At 46.1% G+C, this 26,011-nt stretch overlaps 1 protein-coding gene across 1 annotated transcript in view; it reads left to right on the plus strand.

Moving 5' to 3' along the window:
• Positions 1-12,586, plus strand: part of GABRA3 (gamma-aminobutyric acid type A receptor subunit alpha3) — a 138,000-nt gene extending 125,414 nt beyond the window's left edge. Inside the window, exon 10 of the mRNA XM_048863788.2 lies at positions 1,818-12,586. Coding sequence (XP_048719745.1) covers positions 1,818-2,132 — 315 coding nt within the window. The 3' untranslated portion in view covers positions 2,133-12,586. The remainder of the gene's footprint in view (positions 1-1,817) is intronic.
• The last annotated feature ends 13,425 nt before the right edge of the window (positions 12,587-26,011 follow it).

A 26,011-nucleotide genomic window follows, 5' to 3' on the forward strand; every position in this document is an offset into this window, starting at 1 on the left:
ACGTTTCTGCTTTTATAGACTTTCATGCCAGGTGTGACCGAGTCACAAGCAACTAGAGTGGTTTGATCTGGGATTACACAGTGGCTTAGTGCCTCTCTTGTGACTCTTGCCTCCCAGGCTGTTGTCCTAGCAACTCCAGCTGGTCTGTTCCAGCCAGAGCCAGAGAGTGTTCAGCAGTGCTGTCTACATGGTATAGCAGGCACATCTGTGAAATGCTCTCCCCCTCGTAAAGCAGTTGCTGCTAGCAACTGTTGTCCACATTGCGGCTGCAAACACTCATTGCACTTATGTGTCATTGTCAGCATAAATTCCTAGGATGCCACATCTTGCAGCTCCAGCACCTGGATCTGCTCTGTGGCAACTGCAATGAGCGTAGAGTGGGACGTATGGGCAATCTGTCGGAGTCTCCCTGGGCTTTTCATTACATGAATGAGGTCAGCTTGTGTAATACATACCAGATTTCCTTCGCTGGGTCTGGTCTTATCCTCAGGACAGCCTTGATCCAATCTCCTCTTTTGTCCCCTTTCCTAGCCCAAATCCCCCCCACACACATGCTCCATTTCCACCATTGGTAAACTTGAGCCTGCCATCCATCTGCCATCAACGTTGTGCATTTTGCATCTCTGCTTCATGCAGCGTGACCAACCCACAGCCAGTTTAGCTTCTTCACATGCTGCAGAAAGTTCCCTTTCCATCAGCTCACTCTGCTAGCAGTTTGGTTGTCATATAAGCCCAATGACTGGTAAGAGGGGATATGTGTGGGGAAGGTGCATGTATCTCCCAGGATTTGTTTCGCCTAATAGCAGCACTCCCTAGATGGGAGGGTTAGATGGAAACGTCTCTCAGTGCTGGGCCTGCCATGCTCACCATCCCAAAATCCATGGGCCAGCCTGATTGTCAGGGTCTGTCCTTCATCCTGCCAACCTAGCTCATGAGGTACTTTAAAAGGTCCCTTGGACGTATTTGGATCCTCATGACATCATATTATGCAGTGCAGCAGTGCAAAGGGTGGCTGACTTGCCCTTGAGGCACAGAGGCAGCACATGGTGTCATCATGCAGGGTTACAAGTATCCTGACATCAAGACACAAAGGTCGCGATGATATAACCCGTTATCTCAAGGTAATTCACTTTGTCCCACTGGACAAATACAAACATGTGGCAACCCCTAATCCATATCAGTGATGCTCCTCACCACAACAAGAGCCAGGAAGCAGGGCTAGATAGTTCGTTTGAGCTCTTTCCCAGGACTCTGAGCTCATTGGGTCTGATTCTCCTCCCACATACACCATGGTTACTGTGTGACTCCTTACATGTGCCAGAGCAAGATTCAGCCCAGATGAGGTGGAGACAAAAGTGCCTCCCTGTATCATCAGCTGCTGGTTTTACCTACATGGAAGAGGGAGGGATTGGAGCAGGGCCAGCCTGCTGGCTATGTGTCCGTTGTGCCCCTGGAGCAATGCTAAGGGGCTACCAATGGGCTGAGCACCTGACCTTTGGTGGTTATTTGTATCACGGTAGCATGTAGGAGTCCCATGACCCCGCAGTGCTAGGCACTGTGTGCTGTACTTCCAGGGAATGACTCCCGTTTCCAACTGGTGTAAGCAAGAGGAGAATCCAGCATGCTATCTTCCCCATCTCCAGCAGTCCAAGCAGAGCAGGGATGACAAGGCTTCTGAACACTAGTCTTCTCCCCGCACCATCTTTTCCTTTGGGTCGCAGTACGGCTGCCACCCACACAGCCACCAGCTGAGCGGGAGAACATTCTCCTTGCACTTTTACGTGGTCTGATACAGATTTTTTTCCCCCCTCCCCTAGAAAAAAGAGCCGGTGGTGCTGGCCAAGAAAGCCAACAACACCTACAACATCGTGGGCACAACGTACGCCCTCAACATCGCCAAGGACCCCAGCCTGCCCACCATCTCCAAGAGCGCCACCGCCACCGTGTCCCCCAAGGGTCCCCGCGTGGAGGAGAAGCCCCCAGAAAGCAAGAAGACCTACAACAGCGTCAGCAGGGTGGACAAGATGTCGCGCATTGTCTTTCCTGTCCTCTTCGCCATTTTCAACCTGGTCTACTGGGCCACGTATGTAAACCGGGAGTCAGCCATCAAGGGCATGATCCCCAAACAATAACCCAGCCACACAAACCTTCCATCTATAAATGCCATCCAGGCAGGAACTCTCGGGGGCTTTCATCTTCTTCTTTGTTTGATTTTTTTATTATTATTAATAAGCTTAATTTGACTTATTTTGATTATTATTAGAACATTTTTAATGTAAACAAAACTGTGATATTTATTTAACCCTTTTTTGGTTTATTTTAGTTTATTTTTGCTGTTGATGATAAAAAAGGATCCGAAAAAAAGTGTGCCTCTAACATCGTGGGTCTGATGTTCCCCCCGCCCATGTCTCTCCCTCTCCACTCCCTGTGAAATGAAAGCTGCTTGCATGCTGTTTTCATTCCATGCTAAGCTGGTATGTTTTTCAACCTCACTCCCACCCTGCGATAGACTGCTCTGGTTTTGTGGATCCCTATTGCTTAGAGACTCCTGGCAACATAGGGACTTCAAGGATGCAATGACCTCTGTGGACATCCTGCCAGTTGGGCTGACTTACTGTGTTATTCTTTGCTTTAGCTTTATTCTGAGAGCAGCGACTGGTTTGTGAGCTGTTCAGGGAGCTGCATAGCCTCCACTGCAAGGCAGCCTCTGTGTTACCATAGTCAGCTGCCATTAGGGGACAGCCATGTAGCGTTCATGTTTGAACACAAAGGGTGAGGCCGTAGCTGTGGTATAACTGGCTGTAGTGTCATGTAGAATTCTTCAGGGCTGCCAATTCTCCATCTTCACCCAATCATCTGCCTTACATCCTCCTTCCCTCTCTCCGGGCAGAACCGAGCACCCCTGTCAGAGTATCCTCTTCCACTGCAGTTCTACCACTCTCTCCTACTGGAGTGAAAACAAGCAGGACGTTGGTTATTTGTGCCTCCAGAGGGCACCTCATATGGTGCTTTCCATTAGACAGAGAGATACGTAAGTGTCCTCAGGGTGAATCAGTGATTGATCTCCTTGAGGAGCACCAGAAGCAGAAGAGAGGTTTCCAAAGCCTTGGAAAGTTATAAGCTGGAAGGGAATGTGTGGGCTGTTGGGTGGCTTTATTTTTTTCCTGTTGTTCCAATCCCCTTGCCTCCATCTCCTCCTCCTCTTGATTAACTTTTTGCCTCCCCACTCCCATTCCTCCAAAATCATCCTTTCTCCTGCCACCAGCTACAAGCTTTTACAGACCTCACCGTTAGCAGCAGCATGGCACCGAGAGGTGCAGTCCCACTGGAGCCCAGCCCAGGAAGCATCTTTGCTTCTATAGGGTGGAGACCTAGTGCAGTGGCAATGCTGGCCCTTGGCTATGAAAGAATAAGACTGTCTCCTGACAAGGGGGAGAGGAGATCCTGCCTTGGGGGCAGGGGTGACAAGGAGTTGTGACCCGTGTAAATCAGGAGTGACTCTATTGAAGCCAATGGAGTTTGGCCAGCGAGATCAGAACCAGACCTGAATCCCCAGGCTGCTCCCTTTGAGAGAGGCTTTTACCCCCTCCCACCAGCCGGGGGCATCCATACCTTCCCCAACAGCTGTGCCGATACGCTGGGATCCCAGCTGTCCTTTCCTCCTCCCATCCCCTTCCCCACTAGTCTGGACATACTGACACACTGCCCAACCATCGAGAATTACATGCTGCATCTGGTACACCCTCCTGCCCCCAGCCAGTGCTGATTCTTCAGTGTCACCTTCATCTGCCCCCGTGCAGTCATGTGGCCTCTGCGAGGAAGCTTGGTGGGCAAAGGCTTAATTGATTATTAAGAACAGTACATGCCCTCCTGCAATATTCATGGGGACTGCAGGACCAGAGCAGGGAAGCACAGGGAATTTAGGGCTAGACTGTGCAACCGTTGCTCATGTGGACGAGCTCTTATTACACAGACATGCTCCCACAGCTTCTTATCCCTCCACTGTCTCAATGGCAGCATTGCTACAACAGGGGGAAGGGAAGGACACATGCTACTGAGCTGGCTATCCTCTCACAGCCACTGCAACAGGAGCCTAGGAATGGCCAGACTAGATCAAATCCATGCTCCATCTGGTGCACTATCCTATCTCTGACTTTTCCCAGCCCCGGAGAAAGATGCAAGAACCCCACAATAGGCAGATGTGGGATAATCTGACATCCACAGGCTTGCACTCCCCTCTGCTCAAGGGCGAGTGAGGAGCATACAGACCCCGAATGCATCTGACATTTCCTCAGTGCCTGTCATGCCAGAGAGCTGACTCAGCTCCCAGCAAGGGCTTGCCTCACCTGCCGCTGCAGGAAGTGACGCTGGGGTGGGGTACGGCAGCTGTGTCAGTTTACATCAGTGACAGACAACGAAAAGGTGACAACATCTAGGGTACATCAGGGAGGCTTCAGAGGACCTTCAAGTGTTAGAATTTGCCAGGATTTAGGAGCTAACCCCACAGCTTTTGCCACCTCCTCTACTCTGACACCACTGGGTTCTAACACCATTGCTGTCACAAACATCCTTTCTCTAAATTACCATATCCCACTAAAGCCAGCCGTGTGGCAAACGGGCTACTCTAACCCCCCAGGTGCTAACACTGTTAAGTATTCCAAGCACTGCTATTTTAACACCCCCGGAGCTAACATTATCCCTGCCACAAACTCCACCACTAACACCACAGGGGCTAACTGCTAACGGGCTCTTTCATGGCCACCAGGGGGCAGCCCTTTGCCAAGGGTCGGTTGGGTGTTTTGGAAAGTATTTCCAGGTCATTTTCTTAACTAGCCAAGACAAAGGGAATGTCATAAAACAGACGTGTTGCTATCATAGTCAAGCCTAAGTGAGTGAAATAGAAACCCTATGAAAGCAAACGCAATAAAATGGTAACTAAAGAATATCAGGTGTTGACGAAAGGTCTTCTATTGAATGCAAACTTAAACATGGGCCCTGCAATGTCACAATTACCTCGGTAGTGATAAGCAACATGTTCCAGCTGGATATGCGCATTCATCCCCTTCAGCTGTTCTGCCATGGGAAGCACAGATCCCTTTGTCCAACGTCTCACTAGGCACGTTCTTGCTGCTGACAGTCCTGCTTCCTGGAAATGTTCTTTGATGTCTGTTTATTATAACTCTCGCTAAATTATTTACAAAGCAAACATCTAGGTTAAACCAACTGAAAACTGCCAGCAGCTCTCATTAGCCACTACACGGCATCTGAAAAATGCCACGGCCAGCAGTAGAGTGAGCCCTCACCTCCCCTACCCCTAACTGGGACACTGATTCCGAACGGACACACAGGGAAGTGTGCTACCTACTGAGTTATCAGGGCCACAGCCTGGCTGTTCCCTGGAACTCTTCTATCCACAAGGCCTTGGTTGGTGTCTCTCTGAGTGAGTGTCAGGGCATGTTTTCTTAAGGTGACTTTTGGAAACTCTCATTCAACATGGATGTTCTTATCTGTCTCACCCTCAGCCTTCAGAGTGCTTTTCATGATATGGGCATGAGTGCTTTTCATGCCCATATCTAGCACGAAGCCTTTCAAACCCTTGTTTTCTGAATCCCGGATGGTTATTCCTACAGAGATGGCTAGTGATGGTGAGGTGATAATGGGTCACCCCACCATGTTACTCTTAGATTTTAGATGTCTGCCTGATAAATTGCTCACTTTCCAAGTGTGTGTTAACACTGAGCAAAAGCCAAGTGTGTTCCCACCAAAACCTGGCACTGATGCGTGCTGCAGAATGCCAGCTGGAGGCAGAGAGACTGGCATCCTTTGGTTAAAAAAACAACAAAACAAACAGGATTTGTAGTTTTTCTTCCAAGGGAGGAAGCATTTTGGAAAGATAGTTATAAATAAATAAATAAATAGTTATAAATAAATGGTTTAACACTCCCTGCCAGCTGACATCAGGAAACAGAGAATGTTCTTTTCTTTTGGAGGCTGAGATTAGGACATGTCCTTCCAGTTAACACTAGATTGTTCATCAACTTACCTTTCTAAAGGAACCCCAGATAAGGCCTGTGCTTAACACTAGCTTGTAGATTATTAGCAGTCATGTTTATTATGGTAGTGCTTAAGGAACAACCAAGATTGGGTCACCATTGTGCTAGGCACTGAGCAAGCACAGAGGAGTAGAGACTTGCTTTGAAGAGCTTATGCTCTAAACCAACAAGGCAGATACAGGAACTACTAGAGCTGGGCAGAGAAGGGAAATGTTATCTCATGGAGGAATTTGATATTGGGTCATTTGGTTTTGTTCTGTTTAGGAATGAAACCCCAACATTTCAAAATTCTCCATGAAAGAAATTTTAAAACCCACCATCTTGTTTCAGGTACATCTCAATGTTTTGTGTTGACTTTGGCCTCTTTTAGTTTATATTGTATTATAATATATATAAGCCACAGTTTTAAAAAATCAAAAGGAAAGGAAAAATCTAAATATTTTATTTGGAAAATGTCAAAACAGACCATTTTGACATTGGTAGAACGTTTCCTCCCTCATTTTCTGCTAAATGAAATTTTGGCAAAGTTGACAATTTCATTAAGTGCTTCACTTTCAACAGAACTGCACCCTCTGATGGAAAATGGTTCTGTCAAAGCGTTTCTGACCATCTCGAAATATAACATGCAAGCAGAGTGATCAATGTGATGGTGGCAAACACTATGCCAGTGCTATGATTTTTTGGGGGGTGGGAGTTTAGTTAGGGAGGGATTAGCCAACAGAAAGACAAGGGAAGGGAGAAGCAGGAGGGGGACAGAGCTAGTGAGAAGAGGGCAGGGAAGAAGGTCTGAGGTGGAGTGAGTCTGCAGTGAAAAGATAGTGTGATGGGGTGGGAGGGGACTGAAGCAAACAAGGGCAGTCCAGTCAAACTGTATGAATTATCATGAGTGTCCAGCAGTCCCTGCTTTGGCTGCTTCTGCAGCTGTTGTGCAGGCATCAGTCTCTGGCTGGCTCCCCCCTGCAGTTTCCCAGACCACACAGCTGAGGATAGGGGAGACAATAGTAATGGATCCTTGATAATGCTCCTCTTCTAAAGGAATGAATAGGCAATCAGGGAATGATGTCACAGTGCAGAGGGTCAGTGGTATATTCCTATGGGCAGACACGGCCATGTATGTCTTGTGCAGACCAGGAAGGGTTTCTTGGTCCAAGCCAGTTAGACTGGTGAGAGATCCAGTACCTTTATGAACCTCATTTGAGATCTCCAGTGTCCCAAGTGGAGCTAGTGGCACCTTAGAGACTAACAAATTTATTTGAGCATATAAGCTTTCGTGAGCTACAGCTCACTTGCATGCATCCAATGAAGTGAGCTGTAGCTCACGAAAGCTCATGCTCAAATAAATTGGTTAGTCGCTAAGGTGCCACAAGTCCTCCTTTTCTTTTTGCAAATACAGACTAACACGGCTGCTACTCTGAAACCAAGTGGAGCTGACACCTTAATCTAACTCGCATGGCATTATCCCACAGAGGGAGCAAGGCCTATAGAGAGAGGGGTCCTGTTAAAGGGACATTACTGAGCAAATGGCTTTACTGGGGATAGACCTGCCAAAAGGATAAACCTATTCAAGGGGCAGATCTGTGAAAAGCATGAAGCTGCTCTAGAAATTGTCTTTTTACAGAGAGAGACGTGCTTATGGGATAAGATTGTTAAAAGGACAGAGTGGTTTAATATATCATGCTGTTAAATGCAGGGACACTTTAAAAGGATAAACCTGCTTAAGAGACAACAGTGTTAAGGGGACAGGTGTGCTCAAGAGGTAATGCTGTTAAAGAGAAAGAGCTGTAAAGGAAAATGTTTCTTAAAGGCATATGCCTACCGAAGGGCTAGCACAGTTAGCACTGTTTAAGGAAGCGGCATCTTAAAGTAGTCCATTACTCTGTGTGTTGGCATGAGCTGTTGAATCGGTTTATGCTGTTCTGAATTTGGGTACTTGACAAGTCAAGAATTTCTCATGCTATCTCAGAGCAGATCAATGGATGGTGCAGCCAAAAGCCAGAAGTACCTGGATGTGGTCCTCCCCACTTTGGTCCCATCTCTCATGTGACTCTGAGGTGTCACCTGCCCCTAGATCAAATGCCCTCCCATCTCTCTCTCTCTCTCTCCATCTACAGTTTTCAGGGTCTTTTGTGGTTTCCAGCAAGGGGGGAGGGCTGAGCATTCATGAAAACTTAAACACTTTATTAATGCCGAAGTAAAAACAATCCTCTCCTTGTGTCAAGCTAAACTGCTCCTGAAGGCGGTTTGGAAAGAGGCCATGGCTCTGTATGATACTGGTGGCTTCAAGGCAGAAATATTTAGTATTTGACCTTGTTATTGTTCAGTCAGCCAAGTGCTTGGGGGTAGGGGGGGAGGAGTTGTGGCTCACAAGCTCGGTGTATTTAAAAGTAAAAACACTTCCTCTCTAGAGCAGGGGAAATGTCCATTTTTATTAAATTCTTTCTTTCTCTGCTACATCTGCATAAAAACAGGGCTAAGAGAGATCCGAGTCCCTCTCAGATCCTCCCCAAATTGCCCGAGGACAGCAGAAAGCGTGGGGATGAGAGAGAACGAATCCAATCTGTATTCGGGGCGCGGTAATGGATTGTTGGCTGGTACCAAGGACACTGCCAGAAGGGCCTCCAAGCACCTGTCAGGAAAATGTACTGACGCAGGGCACAACTTTTACTGACTCTGCCCATTCATTACTGACAGGGACAGTAGGACGTTGTCAGGAAGGCAGCGTGACTTTCAAATGCCCAGCTCACTGAATGCAGTTATTCTCTCAAAAATGCAGTTAGCCAAATGGTATGCAGAGCTGGACTATCCAGTAATGCCAGCTAGCAGTTCAGAACATGCTTGGGTGGCCACACAAAGCCACAAACCCTTCTCCTGTTGGCATCTATGCCCAGGGGAGAACAGAAATCTTGTTTAATTGCTTCTCTTCATGGGGGCTGTAACCAGAGTCCGTTCCAGCTAACTACAGCAATCCTGTTCCAATTCTTGTCTTCTGCAGCAGGGGATTGTCCCCAGGCCCTGTTCCAGCGAGACACAGAGATTCACTTGTGTTTCTTTTCTTCCTGCTGTCAGGGTCTGTTGCAGCTGGGCACAGGAAGTCATTTATGTTCTCCTTCCCGTGGCTTTGCACAGCGTCAATGCCAGGTGGGCACAAAAAACACACAAGCAAAAACAAAGTTATCTCCATGAACTAATCAAGCTTTCTTCTGGAGGCTAGGAAGGAACAAAGAGAGAGAGAGAGATTGTGATTGCTAAATACTTGGGAGTTTTTCAGACCCTGCAGTGGCAGGGGACATACAAACACCTAATACAGCCAGATAGATAGGAGCAATATGTGAAGCGGTAGTTAGAGCAGGCCTCGGAAATATTGCATGTGACCAGAAATAGACACATATATATGCCTTGCTCTATAGCCACATGCACACAGAGAGCAGGGTAACATGATAGCACAGTATGGTGTCAGTGGTGTAAAGGTTTTTTCGGACTGACCAGCATGACTCAAGAGTGATGAGCAAGACAGGCAAAGCAGCCCATACCACCAGGTGTTCTCTCTAGAGACCATGAGTGTGCATGTATAATGCTGACAGACCCCAGTCGTAGACAGGCAGGATCGAACCTGGGACCTCCGGAGCTTAGTGCATGAGCCTCTACCGCATGAGCTAAAAGCCAGCTGGCTGATAGCTAAAGCTGTAGAACAGACTAATTTTCTCTCTCTTTAAGTGGTCTCGGTGCCACTAGATGGGACAGACCACCACACCCAGCATGTGACCTCTTTACTGTAGGAGTCAACCCCAGTCTGCAGGCCCAGCTGCTTTCAGTTCTATTATGGTTTTTTAATCTGCCCTGCTCCATGTTTACCTTATTTTCTGTCCCTTTCTGCCTCTCAAGCTTCCTATTCTCCATCTTCTTGGCTTCTTCTTTTCCTCATTTCCTACTTGTTCCTTCTCTTGCTCTCCACCTCCATTCAGTCCTTCTGCTCCTATCTTCCCACTCATTCATTCATTCTCTTCCTCACCCACAGCCAGTCATCTCCACCCAGCCAGCCACACACCCAGTAGGCCAGTCACCCAGCCTTACATTCAGTCACCCAGGCTTCTCTGTATCTCTGGAGACAAACTGGGCTTGCAACCTGACTGCTGAGGGAAACATGGGAGGGGGCCTGGAGGCCTGAGGAGAAGATGCTTCTGGAGCGGGGCGGGACAGAGTGCCCCAAGCTGCTGCAGCAGACAGGGCAAGGAGCAAATCAAGCTTCCGGCACCATCAAAGAGCTGGGGTGGGAGCAGTTCCTGGCTGTGGCCAAAATGGGGTGCTGCTATGCAAAAGTTCAGTACAGCCACCACCCTGTAGCCGGAGGTGAAAGCACACTGGTCCTTTCACCAGACAGCTGCTGGCCAAGTGGGCTGATGCCTATTTGTCTGGTTCTCCAAACTGAACCTGCATACTAATTATAACTGGGGCCATTGCAGGTTAGGCACTTGGGGTCTTGTGGAGCAAGACTATCATACAGTATAAGCCAAAGAGAGGTTGTGTTGATACCCACCTGAACGTATAAGATGGACAACACGTAGCTGTTCTGGTGTGCATTAACAACAGTGGATCCTCTTGCAGTGGTGGCCTGGTTTAACTCCCTTACCTTCTTTTCTCTGGCTTCTCTGTCGGGCACCAAGAATGATTACACCCCACGCTTCAGTTGCATCATCAGCTGCCATGGTTTCTCACATTCCATCACAGGACAGCAGGATGTTTTATACTACAACTAGTTATTGCCGGGGGTCACTGTATGATATATCTAGAAAGCCAAGAATACCACCAATCACAAACAAATCAGGTTCAGGTCTGTGTTCAGACACATGTGCAACGTCCCTTGAAGTCAATAGTAATGGTGCATGTCCTGATATAGGAAGTCTAAAGCCTTAATGAATAAGGGCTGGATCCTGCACTGGTGCTGATATTTCGTCACCAGAAATACCATGAAAGCCAATATTGGTGAAGTGGGAATTTCACACAAACCTAAGGGAAGAGATGTTCTCCGTCAAACAACTTTTTAAGTACCACTTAGCACTTGTTACCTACCAATGCGGAGAAACGTTTGTACCTGGCTCTAAGGATCCCTTCTACTGAGTACAGTGAGCTAGCACAGCACTCGATCCAATATGTATTGACATCACCAGAAAGACTCCTACTGACTTCAAAGGGTATTGGCTACAGCCTTTACTCAATGCTGTTTAAAGGGACCGTCAACTTGACAACCCCATTTCTGTCTGACTATTGACTTACTTTGTACATTTGGCCCTTTGGCCCAAATCCTCCAAGGTATTTAGACACCAAACTCCCTTTGATTTCAATAGGAGTTAGGTGCCTAAATACTGTAGGATCTGCAACTTTCTGCATTCCCTTCTATAGTCAGCCAGTTTTCCCCATTGCTTTTCATGCAGCAACCAGGAAGGGGGAGGACATTACAAATAATAACAATTTGATTGTAACAACCCAAAACTTGGGAGTAGGATCGCGGAACAGGGATCATTTTCATCACATTTCTTTTAATGGACTAGATTTCAAGTTGAAGGTGTCCCTTTAATTAAACAGATGAGGTAGTATTTTGAAATCACACTATTGTCCTGTCATGTGACAACAAATCATTTAGACTCTCGCTGCCCATTGGCCTTTTGAGCTCCAAAGGCCAATATCTGACTTCAAGATGGCAGCACCAGCCATTTCGTTAGCCACAGTGTTGGTGTCTGATCACAGATGTTGGTAACGTTTCATGAGCAAAATGCAAGGCAGTCCATCGCAATGAAAAACACTCTGCAACAAAACACCAGAGACAGCCTTGTTCTGCTGCCTCAGGTTGAATCTGCTCCCGTGTTGCCTCTTCTGTTTTGTTTCCCATCTTGTAAGACTGTCTTTACTCCACTATGGGAAAGAACTTAGCGAGCAGCAGTTTAATGCATGACAATCCTCTTATTACTCCTAAGAGCGCAGCTGTAAATAATTAACGACTTGAGAAATAGAGATTTTTTTTTTAAATTGTTGACTTTATTTTCTTTCTTGACTGGCTATTAGCGACCTTCTTAAAGGATTTCTTATGGAAACTGTGATCTCTCTGTCTCTCGGTCTCGAGGTGTGTGTTTCGAATGCTTTCTGGTGCAATGTTTAATGCTGTTTGTATTTCTGAAGTGTAATTTTCAACCTTTGCTGGAAACCTAATTCGCCTGGTTTTAATTGGTGGGGCTCAGAGTCCTGCAATTTTTTGCAGCTTTTAGCTTTTTTGATAAGTTAAAGCAAGGAAAAATGTTAAGCAAATAAATAAAACACAACAAACTTCTGAGGAGAGGTTTGAAACAGAAACTGGATGACGGAGACCAATGATCTGAGTGGATGAGGAAGATTCTTCCAACCCAAGTATTAATCTCCTGCTATACTACGCCAGACGGGACTGTACAGTCTCTTCACTGAATTAGATCATCCCGCCATCTGCTGTACATACTCTCTCAAACTCCAACTGAAATAAATAAATAAAAAATTCATATTTTAACAAATTCTGAGCACTTATTTTCTTCAAGCAGAATGTGCTGAATTCCAAAGGGGAGTTGATGTGTTGGGGAATGGTGAGCAGGGAGGTGGTTCTTGGAGCCTGGATGATGCATCTGCTGCATGCAAGAAGTAGTCCCATTGACAGAGCGTATTAAATATATTACCCATTTAAAAAGAAACATTCCATTGAAAATAAAATATCTTGAAACCACTGCAGGATTTTTTTAACAGGCACTGTAGTGTTATGATGTAAAAGTCACAGGTATGACTACAGTAAATGCCTTCGTTCAACTACAATCTACATACTCGATACAGAAATCTCCAGGTGAAATTCAATGGGCCACGCTATGCAAAGGTCAGACTAGATATTCATAATGGTCCTTTCTGCCTCAAAAATGTATAAAATCCAACCTATTTCTTGCTAGGCAGTGCCAGAATAGAAGAAAGAAGGGGCAGAATTGTATTGCACCAAACTCAGCACTGCATAGAAGGTTGACTACACTGGAGAATATTAACTGGCACGATAGCTGGGAACATGCTATTGACTGCTTTACAAGCTAAATGTGATGATATCTTTAGTCTGCATAAAACACATTTTTTTAAAGTGTGGCAACCTATAAACCTTTAATAACAAAGCATTATTTCTACCCGACAAAATTCCTTAGGGCATGAATAAAATTATTATGGTTAAAATATTTACAAGTCTTTAGCTAGCTAGATTAGGTTAGATGAAATCACCCACCCCAGAGAGTCTGGCCCCCACGATGGGTACTTTTCCCTCAGCATGCAGCTACTGATAAATGGCACAGGGGGTTTCACTAAGAAAATACTGTTTTCAGTAATAAAATACAGCATGGAAATGACAATAATGCTGGCAATTGTTCTCAAACAAGTTTTGTTTTAGGGTGGGGGAGGAGCCAATATTTTTTAGGAAAAAAATTAGTGTGCAAAATCATTTTAACCAGCTCTACTGTAGAGGCTCTGTAGAGAGAGCAGTGAAACACTATTCTCCCTCCCTGGATTTCCCTGCATGCCATCTGGATGCTGCACCGGGGGCTTGCTGGCGGGACAATATCTCCAAACATATTGCAACCTTGAATAAAAAGTGATGCGTTGGAATTTGCAGTATTCAGCTCAATCCACCCTCTTGCTCCAAGATTCAGATGACATAGGAGAATAAGGGATGGTCAGGCTCACAGCTGCTGTGGCAGATGGATGGTGACTGTGGGCTTTGGATTTGGGGGCTCGTATGTTTATTCCTGAAGAAAGAAAGAAAGAAAGAAAGAAAGAAAGAAAGAAAGAAAGAAAGAAAGAAAGAAAGAAAGAAAGAAAGAAAGATTAGGCTGCTGGAACTTGAAGTCCTCACTCATTTGTTACTCAGCTTTTACTTAGTCAAAACTCCACAGGGTTGGGCTTAGTATGGAAAGATCTTTCTGATTCTGAAGGCAACAATACACTGGTGAAAAGAGGTTCACTATAGTGCTGCTTATTTATCTGAATTTGGGGAAGAGGGAATAGAGAGGGACAGATGATATTGTCCAAAGTGAAGTACTAATGGAAGTACATAGAGCCAGGAGAATTCAGGAGGAGAAGGCATAGCAGAAGAGAGTGTTTATTGCACTGGTAGAGCAGGTAATTAGATACAGGCTTATTACAAACAACAGATAACATTATTACTCATTTGTATTATAGGAATGCCAAGAGACCCCAGTCAAGATGGAGGCCTGTAATAGGATACATTGATCCTTTAAGGCCAGAGGGGCAAATCAGGAATTCTGGAGCAGATGAGGACCTACTGAATTGCAGGGACAGATGCTGGAGGTTTTTTTCAGGGTAATAGTGCCTGAGGATAAATCCCAGACTACTGTTTCTTTAAGGGTTCAGGCGGAGAAGCCATGTAGTGAAGAGTGGGACATGGCTCCCATCTCTCCCAGCCAATCAGGACAAGCTCTGGGAAAGAGGGCAGTCTATAAATCTGCCTCTTCCCTTATAGGAGGGAGCAATTAGCAGAAGGACTGCTTGCTTCCTGACTTCTCCTTGCAAGGGGAGAAAGGACTGAGATGGTTTGACTTGACCATCAAGTGATGGAGGAAGGCTGGAAGACTGTGCCCCGGGCGGGCCAGGGGGAAGGACTTTTGTTATGAAGGTTTTGTTTGGTGTTCTGTTTGTTTCACAAGACTTTGCTGCCAGTCTGGGTGGAACCAGGTGAAGGCAATTTAAAGGGACCTGCTGGGAGAAGCCAGCTGAAGGGCTACAGCCTATGACAAGACCCCATTATATAGTGGGCTGACTTAGCCCCAAAGAGTTTACAGTCCAACTAGACAAGCCAGACAAAGGGTAGAAGAAAGGAACACAGAGGGAGATGTGGGAAGAACCTTAAATTGGGGTGGTGGGTATGTTGCAATTTAAATCTTACTTATGTTGGCCTGATTTATTGATTGGAATGGCAGAGGGAGTAGCAGAAAAGGAACTGGGTGTAATGAATGTTATGAGAAGATCCTGAAGTATTGGCGATTTGAGACTAAGTTGTGTTGGCAGAAAAGCTAGCTTGGCACATTTTGAAAGGTGCTGAGCAACTCTCAGGAGGTATAGAGCATTGCCTGCACTATGCTTGATTCCAATCAGTATCAGGCCCTTTGCTTTCATAAGTACCAAAAAATGCACTCCGCTCATCACAAATAGTAGCCACAAGAATGCACTGGGCTCTGGGATGTTGTTTGCTGGAATGTAAAAGAAGATTGCATCTGGACTGATCAGTGCTCCCATCGGGACCAGCATTTCAAATCACAGACTCTATGAATTGTCAATTGTGTTCGAAAATAAGACCCTGATTATAATCAGCATTACTGAGCCTGCTGTGACTGATAGCCATTTTGCAAAAGTGACCCAGTGTGTGTCACTGACTGCAGATAAGTCAACCTCTCTGTTTCCATCTCTGCGTTGAGAGAGAGAGAGAGACTGCTTTTAAAGGAACGTGGCAGCTGGATTTTTTTGTTTGTTTTAATTTGCTTAGTGTGTCTCATGAAGCCCACTTAAATTAATTGTTATGGGACTTATTTTTTATTAATTCTTCATAATTTCATGGATGGCAGGTTGTGGTCTTTATTGAAACCCAGTGGGGAATTTCATGCTTTTCAACAAGAAACAAATATGGTTCATTTAAACTGGGGTGTCAGAAAAAACTTATGACCCCCCCCCCATTTTCACACTTAGCTAAAATTAAGGCGGTAAATACCCCCCCACCCCCCGTAAATCCCGAGAAGAATAGGAAGCGGGGCAGATTCTCCTCCTACAAAGCTTAGTTTCTCTACACTGCCCCTGGCTCTCAGTGCTTTACATCTCCATGTAGAGAAATGTGTTCTCCTCTCCATTCTCCATGGCAGGATGTTGGGGGTGGGGGGAGAAGAGACAAGTGGTACAACGTAGGGGCTCCGGGAATTTAGCAATGTGAGACAGTAGGCTGGCTTCCCAGCTATGATTAATCCTATTGATATCACTTAGACAGTGTGATATGGCCTGACTGTAGGCAGAAATGGTTTCCTAAGAAATAATCCTGTGCGGAGAACCTACTTCCTAAGTGTAGAATAGGCAGAAGGACCTACACCCAGGCCCCAGGATAGGGAGTGGATCACAGGTATGCCAAAGATGTGGTTGGATTGCACTGCACTATGGCTATTCTCTGCTTTCCAGGGCTCATAGGAAACTTACACTGGAGCCTGGTTAGATCACTACATGGCCCTACGATACGGGGAATGCAATACCTAGTGTTTCATGGGAAAATGAAGAATTCCTTCTTCTGAGCAGGTCTGCCAACTTTCTAATAACACGAAACCGAACATCCCTGCCTGGCCCCTTCTCTGAGGCCCCACCCCTGCTCACTTCATCACTCACTCTCCTCCACCCTCACTCACTTTCACTGGATTGGGGGAGGGAGTTGGGGTGTGGGGGATATGGGCTCAGGGTACAGGCTCCAGGTGGGGCCAGAAATGAGGGGTCAGGGTGCAGGAGAGGGCTCTGGGATGGGGCAGGAGGTTGGGGTGTAGGAGCAGGGTGAGTGCTCCAGTTGGGGGTGTGGGCCCTGGGGTGGAGCTGGAGATGAGGGGTTTGGGGTACTCCAGGGGGCTCCAGGCTGGGGCAGGGGGTGGTGAGGGCTCCGGCTCGGGGTGTGGGCTCTGGGGTGGCGCCAGGGATGAGGAGTTAGGGGTGCAGGACGGGGCTCCAGGCTGGGGCAGGGGTTTGGAGCGTTGGAAGGGGTGTGTGAGCTGCAGGCTCCTGGAGGGAGTTTGGGTGTGGGAGGAGACTCCAGGCTGGGGCAGGGAGTTGGGGTGCGAGAGAGAGTTTGGGATGCGGGATCCTGGTGGCACTTAACACAGCTCTGAGGAAGCAGCCACCAGGTCCCTGCAGCCCTTAGGCCAGAGAGGCTCCACACGCTTCCCTCCGCCCACAGGTGCCACCCCCACAGCTCCCATTGGTCTCAGTTCCCAGCCAATGGGAGCTGCAGAGCTGGCACTCACGGTGGGGGCAATGTGCAGAGCCACCCTGGCTGCCCATGTGCCAAGGGGCCCCAGGGCATGCTGGTCACTTCCAGGAGATGCATGGAGCTAGGGCAGGCAGGGAGCCTGCCTTCGCTGTGGGTCCTCGCTGCGCAACCAACTGGACTTTTAACAGCCCAGTTGGTGGTGCTGACTGGAGCCGCCAGGGTCCCTTTTCCATCGGGCGTTCTGGTCAAAAACCAGATGCCTGGCGACCCTACTTCTGAGGAATAAGTGGATCCATGAACAAACCCCTTTTATTTATTAATGCTTTAGGGATAGGTAGCAAAGAAGCACTATATAGATCATTATACGTGTCATTGTACATCTCTCTAATCACATGTAGCATTATGAATTCACTGCCAGAGGTAGTCACTGCTAAAGGCAGATACTGGCCTTGATGGGCCAATCATCTGAACTGGTATCACAAACCCTCTGTTCCTACCACAGGTCTGATCTGAAAGCTGGTACTGCATTAAGCATATTGCAATTGGCAACAGCCTGGTATCCTTTTGGTTAAGGGGAAGACCATCCTTTTGGTATAGGCTCCTGGTTTTGCAAAAGGTTCCCCAGGGCTCTCCTCTCCACAACATCTTCCCACTATTCTTGTGCAAACCTCAGATAGTTTGGATCAGATCCAAGAGTTTGAAACAAAATTTCACCAGGGAGCTCAAGTTCTAAGGCTTTTAGGCTCAGCTGTTGCTGCCAAGGCTTCCAGGCTTTCAGCTCTATGGCAAGGATCCTGGAAGTTCTGGGGTCCTGGATGCTGGGGCAGTCTGCATGGCTGGGCCGTCCTGGAACTGTGGTCCCTGGAAGACCCTAGAGCCCCGATAATGAGGCAGTCTGCCAGGCAGATTGCCAAGGAGCTGGGTGGGTGAACTGGCAGACAAGTTTCAAAATCTGCCCATCTTCCATCAGATCTAATTTGGCAAATTGCTGCAAAACATTTTCAATGCATTTTCCAGTGTCCAACCAGCTCTGCCATTCATTGAAGATACACCAGAGTTCACTATATGAGGATCTGGCCCATCCTGTATGTTTGATCTGTCTGTGCAGGGACTATGTCATGATGTGGGATGCAATACAGAACATTTGCCCTAATGCTTTTTGATCCAACGCAGAATCCACAAAGAGCAGAGTGAGATTCTGAGACATGCCAAAAAAAGTGCTACCAGATCTTGTTGGGAGTCATGTTTACAAACTTTGGATCCATTAACGTGAGAACAATTGCATGCTTAATTTGCACTCGGATTGTGCACACAAATTGGGTAAGTGGACTACTTTTTGCCTACAATTGTCTTAATTAGGCAAGCCCTAATTTTATCAAAGTCAGACCCATTCTCTTTTTATACACATGAAGAAGTTTACAGTTTGTTTTTTTATTTAATGGCCTTTTTATATTTTTATAGGTTAGCGATCATTGTTTCATGACATTTTACTTTGCTAATTTTAGAGCATAATTGTTGGCCTGCATCACTGGGCTTTTTGTAGTTCTGTTGTCTATGGAGATGGTTTGCGCAATTGGGTTGAAATACAGCTGATAGTGACATCATTTGAAAACAAATAATTAATTCGATCAGTTGGAGAGTGGGCTTTGTTGTCATGGTTACCTTCTTGGTATTGAGGCTCACAGAAAGAGGGCAGGTAAGTGTTTTGAAATTGCCTTCACTTGACATATTTCAGCAAAGAAGTCTAAGGACAATTTCAGCAAATGAAATTTCAAATGTCCCACTGAAATACCTCATACACTAAATTGCTTTCTTGCCTGAAGGAGCTGGAATGAAATTTGGATGGAGAGAGTACTTTTCATAGTCAAGGTATCCTAAAACACTTACAAGGCAAACTGAATTAAACACATACACACTGCCTTTTAGATTAGAATTGGGTTTCCCAACTGGGGATATTGGTCATTCCACCAGCATAATCCCCTGTCACACCAAAGAGAATTTCTGTCAGCTTGCTAGAAAATTGACCAAAAAGCCTTCTCGCCCCCCCACCCCCAAAGGTATCAGTTAATGAACCATAAAATAGCAAGGAGAAAAGGCATTTTTAAAAAGACCAATCAATATTCAGCAAGTTAACTGAAGAGCCTAAGAACTGTACTTGCATGTGAATGTGCATCTTTCTGATCGGCTGCAGCATATCAAGGATAGTAGGACCTGCTGGTATCACAGTCACCATCTGTGATTCCATCCAAATGCTGCCCCCAAAACACACCAGACCGTGCACAAATTCAGATCTAGAGCCACATTTTTGCACCTTGGGCCCATCCTTATTGCTGTGGACTTTTAAAGTTAGGCACCTAAATCCAAATTTGCGTCATCTGGTCCAGAATGAGAAATATACAGCCCTTCTGTATTGCAGTCTGACTTGGAATCATAAGGACAGGTCCATGCCTTATGGGTTCACAAGTGAGCATTCCCCACCCTAAAATGAAAAATTGCTGGGGTGCAGAATTGAGATTCCCAGTTTGGATGCAAAAACCAGATGAAACGCTACAGTTTCAACTACATTTCAGTTTGAATCCAGACCCCAAAATCAAATTCAGACTCAGCCCCAAGAGAAAGTTCCCACAAACTCCTGCAGAATGAAATGCAGATTTCCACACAATCCCAAGAACCGGATGCTGCAGAGACTTTAGTCAATGGGATTAATTAAGTCAATGGGAGGCAGAGTTGCTTTGTGGATAGAGAACTGGACTGGAATGCAGAGCTGGGTGACCTTGGGCAAGTGATTTCAGTTTTCTGTGTCTCGGTTTGGCCATCTGTAAAATGAGGATGATGACACTGAACTCCTTTGTAAAGTGCTTTGAGATCTAAGAACATAACATAAGAACGGCCCTACTCGGTCAGACCAAAGGTCCATCTAGCCCAGTATCCTGTTGTCCGACAGTGGACAATGCCAGGTGCCTCAGAAGGAATGAGCAGAACAGGTAATCATCAAGTGATCCATCCCCTGTCGCTCATTCCCAGCTTCTGGCAAACAGAGGCTAGGGACACCATCCCTGCCCATTCTGGCTAGTAGCCATGGATGGACCTATCCTCCATGAACTTAGCTAGTTCTTTTTTTAACCCTGTTATAGTCTTGGCCTCCACAACATCCTCTGGCAAAGAGTTCCACAGGTTAATCTATGGATATAAAGTGCTATATAAGAGCTAGGTATGATTATTATTCACTGTGCATAAAGTTAAGCATACATTTAAGTCTTTGTAGGAGCAAGATCCTAGCACTCAACCTTTTGGGATGATGCCTTCCCAAAATATCCTGGCTTTTCCTTTAGCCTTAGTTGGGAGACTAGTTTCTGGAAGCACTTACCATAGTAAACAATTTCAGAGTGGTAGCCATGTTTTTTCTGATACAGACTAACAACAAGGAGTCCTTGTGGCGCCTTAGAGATCAGCACTTTTATTTGGGCATAGCCCACGAAAGCTTATGCCCAAATAAATTTGTTAGTCTCGAAGATGCCACACGGACTCCTCACAGTCACAGTCAAAGAGGTGCCTATCACTTTCTCATATAAAGGAAACATTATTTTCTTAAAGGCACTTACAAAAGGAAGCCTATTTCAGCTCAGCTGCAACTGGCATTGGGGTGGGGTGGGGAATAACAAAGGGAAACCCAGCTGAGCCAGTAAAAATAAACTGACCAGGTGGTGATTTGTTGAACCCTATAATCAGACAGCACTGGGAAACTGGGGCAACCAGCAGAGAGCAATTAGTGTGGCACCTGAGGAAACATAGCCTTGGGACAGGGAAGAGAAAGACATGGGGAATGAATAGCAATGCAGCCTGCTCACCTTGTGTTTGAAGCAGGACAGAGAGAGATGGAATTCCAGTTGTACACTATTCTATCAGTTCTATTTAGCATCTAAATAGAAGCTTAGAAAAGAGACAACTAAGGTGGGATATGATAGAGCTCTATAAAATCATGACTTGTGTGGAAAGAGTGATTAAGAAAGTGTTATTTTTCCCTTCACATAACACAAGAACCAGGGGTCACCCAATGAAATTAACAGTCTGCAGGTTTAAAATAAACATAAGGAAGCATTTCTTCACACAACCCACAGTCAAGCTGTGGAACTCCTTGCCAGGGGATGTTGTGAAGGCCAAAAGTATAACTGGGTTCAATCCAGAATTAGAGAAGTTCATGGAGGATAGGGCCATCAATGGCTATCAGCCAAGATGGTCAGGGATGCAACCCCTGCTCTGGATGTCCCTAAACTCCCAGCTGCCAAAAGCTGAGACTGGACAACAGGGGATGGATTACTCAATAAATTGCCCTGTTCTGTTTGTTCCCTCTGGGTCACCTGGCATTGGGAACTGTGGGAAGACAGGATATTGGGGTAGATGGACCATTGGTCTGACCCAGTATGGCCATTCTTACGCTCTGAAGCTTTCGGCCAAAATTTATCCCAACTGGGTGCCTAAAGTTTAATTCTTATGTCCATAGTTAGGTGTCTATATCAACTGTTTGATCTTCAAAACTGCTGAGCGTACAGCCACCCCCCAAAGTCAATGGGAGTTGCTGGGTACTCAGCGCCTTTGATAATCGGGCCCCTTGGTAAGATGCTTTCGGGTGGCACTTGCCAAACTGCTTGGTCTTGGCCTAACTGCCATGGCAGTTGGCATGGCTTTCATGGAAGGCAGTGGCAGCAGCCATTTAAGTGGGAGCAGAGTTAGGTCAACACTGGGCATTTTGGAAAATCCCACTTGGCACGTGGGTTTAGGAGTCTAGTTTTAGGCACCAAGGTTTGAAAAGCATTAGCCTCTGCTTTTACCCAGGGGGATATCTTCAGAAACACCCATGGGATTTAGGAGTGCAAATTGCAGTGACTTTCAGTGGGAGTGGTGCACCGAAATCCCTGGAAAGGAGGGAGGAGAGCCTTTCTCGCAAATCAGGGGTTCTGCTGCAGCTCTTTGTGCTAACACCGCCAGGTTGCTGCTCTATTTCCCTTTTATTTTACAACTTTCTCAGGTAAATTTTCAAGATTATGTAAATCAGAGTCCAGTGGTGAGGACTGGAGGCAGGAAAAGACAGGTGGTGTGCAAGATTCCTCTGTGTAGCTCTGAAAATGAACCTCAGTCCTGACCCACAGCCTCGCTGCTATTCCGGTACTGGCTGCTAATGAACCTGCCTCCAGCTCAGAAAATGAACCCCCATCCACATCAGCAACACCTCAGCTATCCTGATCCTAGCTCCCCCTGCACTGTTTTGGAGGGAGGGGGGAGAACCGAACCGAACTGAACCGAACCTCACCTCCATCTTGACTTGAAGCTCTTACTGTGCCAGTCCTGGTATTCTTCTGACCAGAGACTGCCAAACAAAGTGGTAGTTTTACTGATGAGGTAAGTGTTTCCCCAGAGCACTGAGCTTGTTTTTACCAGTGTTCAAGACAGACCTTCAGGGACAAGACATGAGCGTAGAGGCTCTTGCTGTACCTCAAGCACACTGTTAAAGCTACACGTTGCTCCGTGGATACAGAGCACATGTTTACACGCAGCAGAATGACAAAGAACTCCCCAGCAATCTGTCTAATGCAAGGTGCGGATTGTGAAATCGAGGACTTTAAATGTCAGTATATGTTGACACCCCCCCACTGGTAACTTATCTCCATGGCACCTGGCTCATATTGTCTATTTTTGGTTTTCCTTGTAAATGCAATAGCTGGTCAAAAGGTCAAAAAGCAAAAACTCAAACTCATGCATATTTTACAAAGAAAAGCACACAAATCTCAGTGTAACACACAGCATTCTGGGGTGTAAATATGGGAAGGAACCAGGGAAGGCTGTGCAATTCTTGTTGTTATTTTAGGTGGCTCGATGTACTTGCAACCTTGCCAGAGCCAAGCAGGAGGACTCTGCTGGATGGTCTAGAGCAGGGGTTGTCGCAACAAGTGCTGGTGGCCGCACTGACCCTTTTTCCAAAAATTATTTCTTTTTGGTAAAGATAATAAAGTAAGATGCACATATATCCATCCGAATCATTGTAATTTATTTATGGAAGGTTTGGGGTGGGTTTTTTTTTTTTGTGGACTCAATAATAAAAATCGTATACAGTTGTCTCTATTCTTTACTGGACCTAACAGAATAGAAACACAACTAAGGTGCTTTGCATGTTCTTGTCCTCTTTATTATTGTTTCTTTTACTTTTTTGGTAAAAATGGTTGTCTGTATAATGATTCTGAAGTACATTTAAAAATGATTTGACATAATAGAAGTCCAAATAATAATGAAAAACATACCTGGGTGGCTTGGGTCTGGGGAGGGGAGGGGAAGGGACACACAGCTGCAGCCAGCCCAGGCCTCCTCCCGGCAGGTGTTGGGCGTGGGTCTCGGGGCTTTGGCAATTTAAAGGACCCGGGGCTCCGGCCACCACTACTGCAGTGGAGCTGGGGCCCTTTAAATTGCCACCTGAGCCCTGCTACCACAACCCCAGGGCTCCGGCAGCGGGGCTCGGGAGGTGATTTAAAGGGCCCAGGGCTCCGGCCGCTGCAGGGAGCCCTGGGCCCTTTAAATCGCCAGCCTGGGGAAGCTGGTCCAGTCCAACATGGCGTACTGGCTTACTTTCACCTCTGTTGACCTCCGCACTCCCCCACCAGGCCCCCCTGCCTGCTGCTCACCTTGCTGCTCTCCTCACCCCTTCCGCACCGCCTCATCTTGCTCCTTAAACGTTGTTTGTCCCACCTGTGTCTCCAGAGAGGCAGCGCATGCAGGAGCAACAGGGACAAAAGGGAGGGACTGATGCTACCCCCTCTCCCCTGCACTGCCCAGGAAACTACTGACTGCATTTGTGAAATGGTGGGCTAGAGTCACGCAGAAACTGGATATGGGGGCCACTAGGCATGCACATTAGCTGCTTGCTGCTACTCCAGTGATTTCCACTGGGGGCAGGCAGTCTGGCAGGATGTACCCAGAGTTACCCACTAAGGGAGGAACCAATGGGAATTCAAGGGAAGGAGTTTATAAAAAGAGGAGTCGGGGACAGAATGGAGAAGGAGGGTTCAGGGCTGAGTAGTGAAGCAGCATGGGAACCAGGAAAATTTGCTGTAAAGTTTGTGTTCTAGGGACCTTGCCAGCGTATTACATTTAGACTGCAGGCTCGCTCACCTCACCGGAGGAAAAAATTGCTAGAATTGCCGCAAGCTGCAGGCTGCCATTGCAGAGACTCAACGGGAGTTGGAATGAGGCTGTGGGACTATCACTTGTTTCCCAGACTTTGAGGAGTTGGTGTGCCCTACAGATGGATTGGACACCATTCCACAGTGACTCAGAAGGGTAAATCTCCCAGAGAAGAGCCCAAGGGAAGTGTATTTGTGCATGCATAATTATATTCCTCATTTGAACTATGAGGATAACAAATAGTAAAAACCCCTGAAAGTGGTGTCTTCCAAAGAGTCAATTGAAGATATTCACAGTTGTTTCAATGGTTATAAGTAAACTGCTATATTCCTATAGATGTTTTCCTTGTAGGGATTTGTGTCACTCTCCTATTAGAGATTTAATTGTGTATAATATATACACCGTGTCTTGTGATGGAATCTAGGAGCTCAATCTATTTAGCTTAATACAGAGAAGATGAAGGGGTGACTTGATCACAATCTAGAGATGTACCTACATGGAGAATGAATATATGATAATGGGCTCTTCAGTCTAGCAGACATAGATATAACAAGATCCAATAGCTTGAAGTTGAAGCTAGACAAAATCAGACCGGAAGTAAGGAGTAAAGTTTTAAAACTGATGATAATGAACCAATGGAATGTTTTACCAAGGGTTATAATGGATTTTCTAGCACTGGCCATTTTAAAATCAAGATTGGCTCTTTTTCTGAAAGAGCTTCTCATTCAAACACATTGCTATGGCATGTACTAGACAGGTGATCAGATTTCACAATCACATTGTTCCCTTCTGGCTTTGTAATCTATATATCAAAGTCACAAGAAGACTAAACCACAGTAAACTGAGGTACAGAAAAGGGAAAAAGAAAAGGAGTACTTGTGGCACCTTAGAGACTAACCAATTTATTTGAGCATAAGCTTTCGTGAGCTACAGCTCACTTCATCAGATGCATTCAGTGGAAAGTGTAGAAGATCTTTTTATACACACAAAGCATGAAAAAATACCTCCCCTCACCCCACTCTCCTGCTGGTAATAGCTTATCTAAAGTGATCACTCTCCTTACAATGTGAATGATAATCAAGTTGGGCCATTTCCAGCACAAATCCAGGTTTTCTCACCACCACCCCCCACACACAAACCCACTCTCCAGCAAATCCAGGTTTTCTCACTCCCCCCCACACACACAAACCCACTCTCCCAGAAATACCCAGATAGAATATTGGCCTCACTTGCAAAGATACAAACGTGCAGTTTGTTGATCTAATTGTTCCAGGTGTCTGGCACTGTGTGATATTTTCAATTATTCCCCTGACCTGTCGCTGGTTGTTTTGAATGTTGATACACAAACTACTCTGCAATCACTCCTGAAAACTATAGAACCCTAAGAAAAAATTACCATGTGCTTCAAATGTAATGGAAATTTTACACCCCCCCATACACCCCAGAATTCCTGCTATGTGGGTAGCTGCCCTTTATCCAGTCAAGGGCCAAATCAGCTGTTGCAAATCAGTGTCGCTCTATTGACTTCAGTGATTTCCACCAGCAGAGGATCTGGCCCACTATGTATATAGTTGATATGTTTCATGTTCCACTCACCCTTCACTGCCAAAGTAACTGGCAGAAATATCGGATTTGGGCTGGCTACCACCTCCGCTAATGCCAGTCGGCATGGTTCCATGAAATTCATGGAGCTGTGCCAGTTTAACTCACAGAGGATCTGCCTGTTTGTTTATATTTGTAAACAGACACAGCCAGCTACTTATCTGTTGGAAAGTGGCAT

Source organism: Caretta caretta, chromosome 9, assembly GCF_965140235.1.
Source record: "Caretta caretta isolate rCarCar2 chromosome 9, rCarCar1.hap1, whole genome shotgun sequence".
In the NCBI taxonomy this organism is placed as follows: domain Eukaryota; kingdom Metazoa; phylum Chordata; order Testudines; family Cheloniidae; genus Caretta; species Caretta caretta.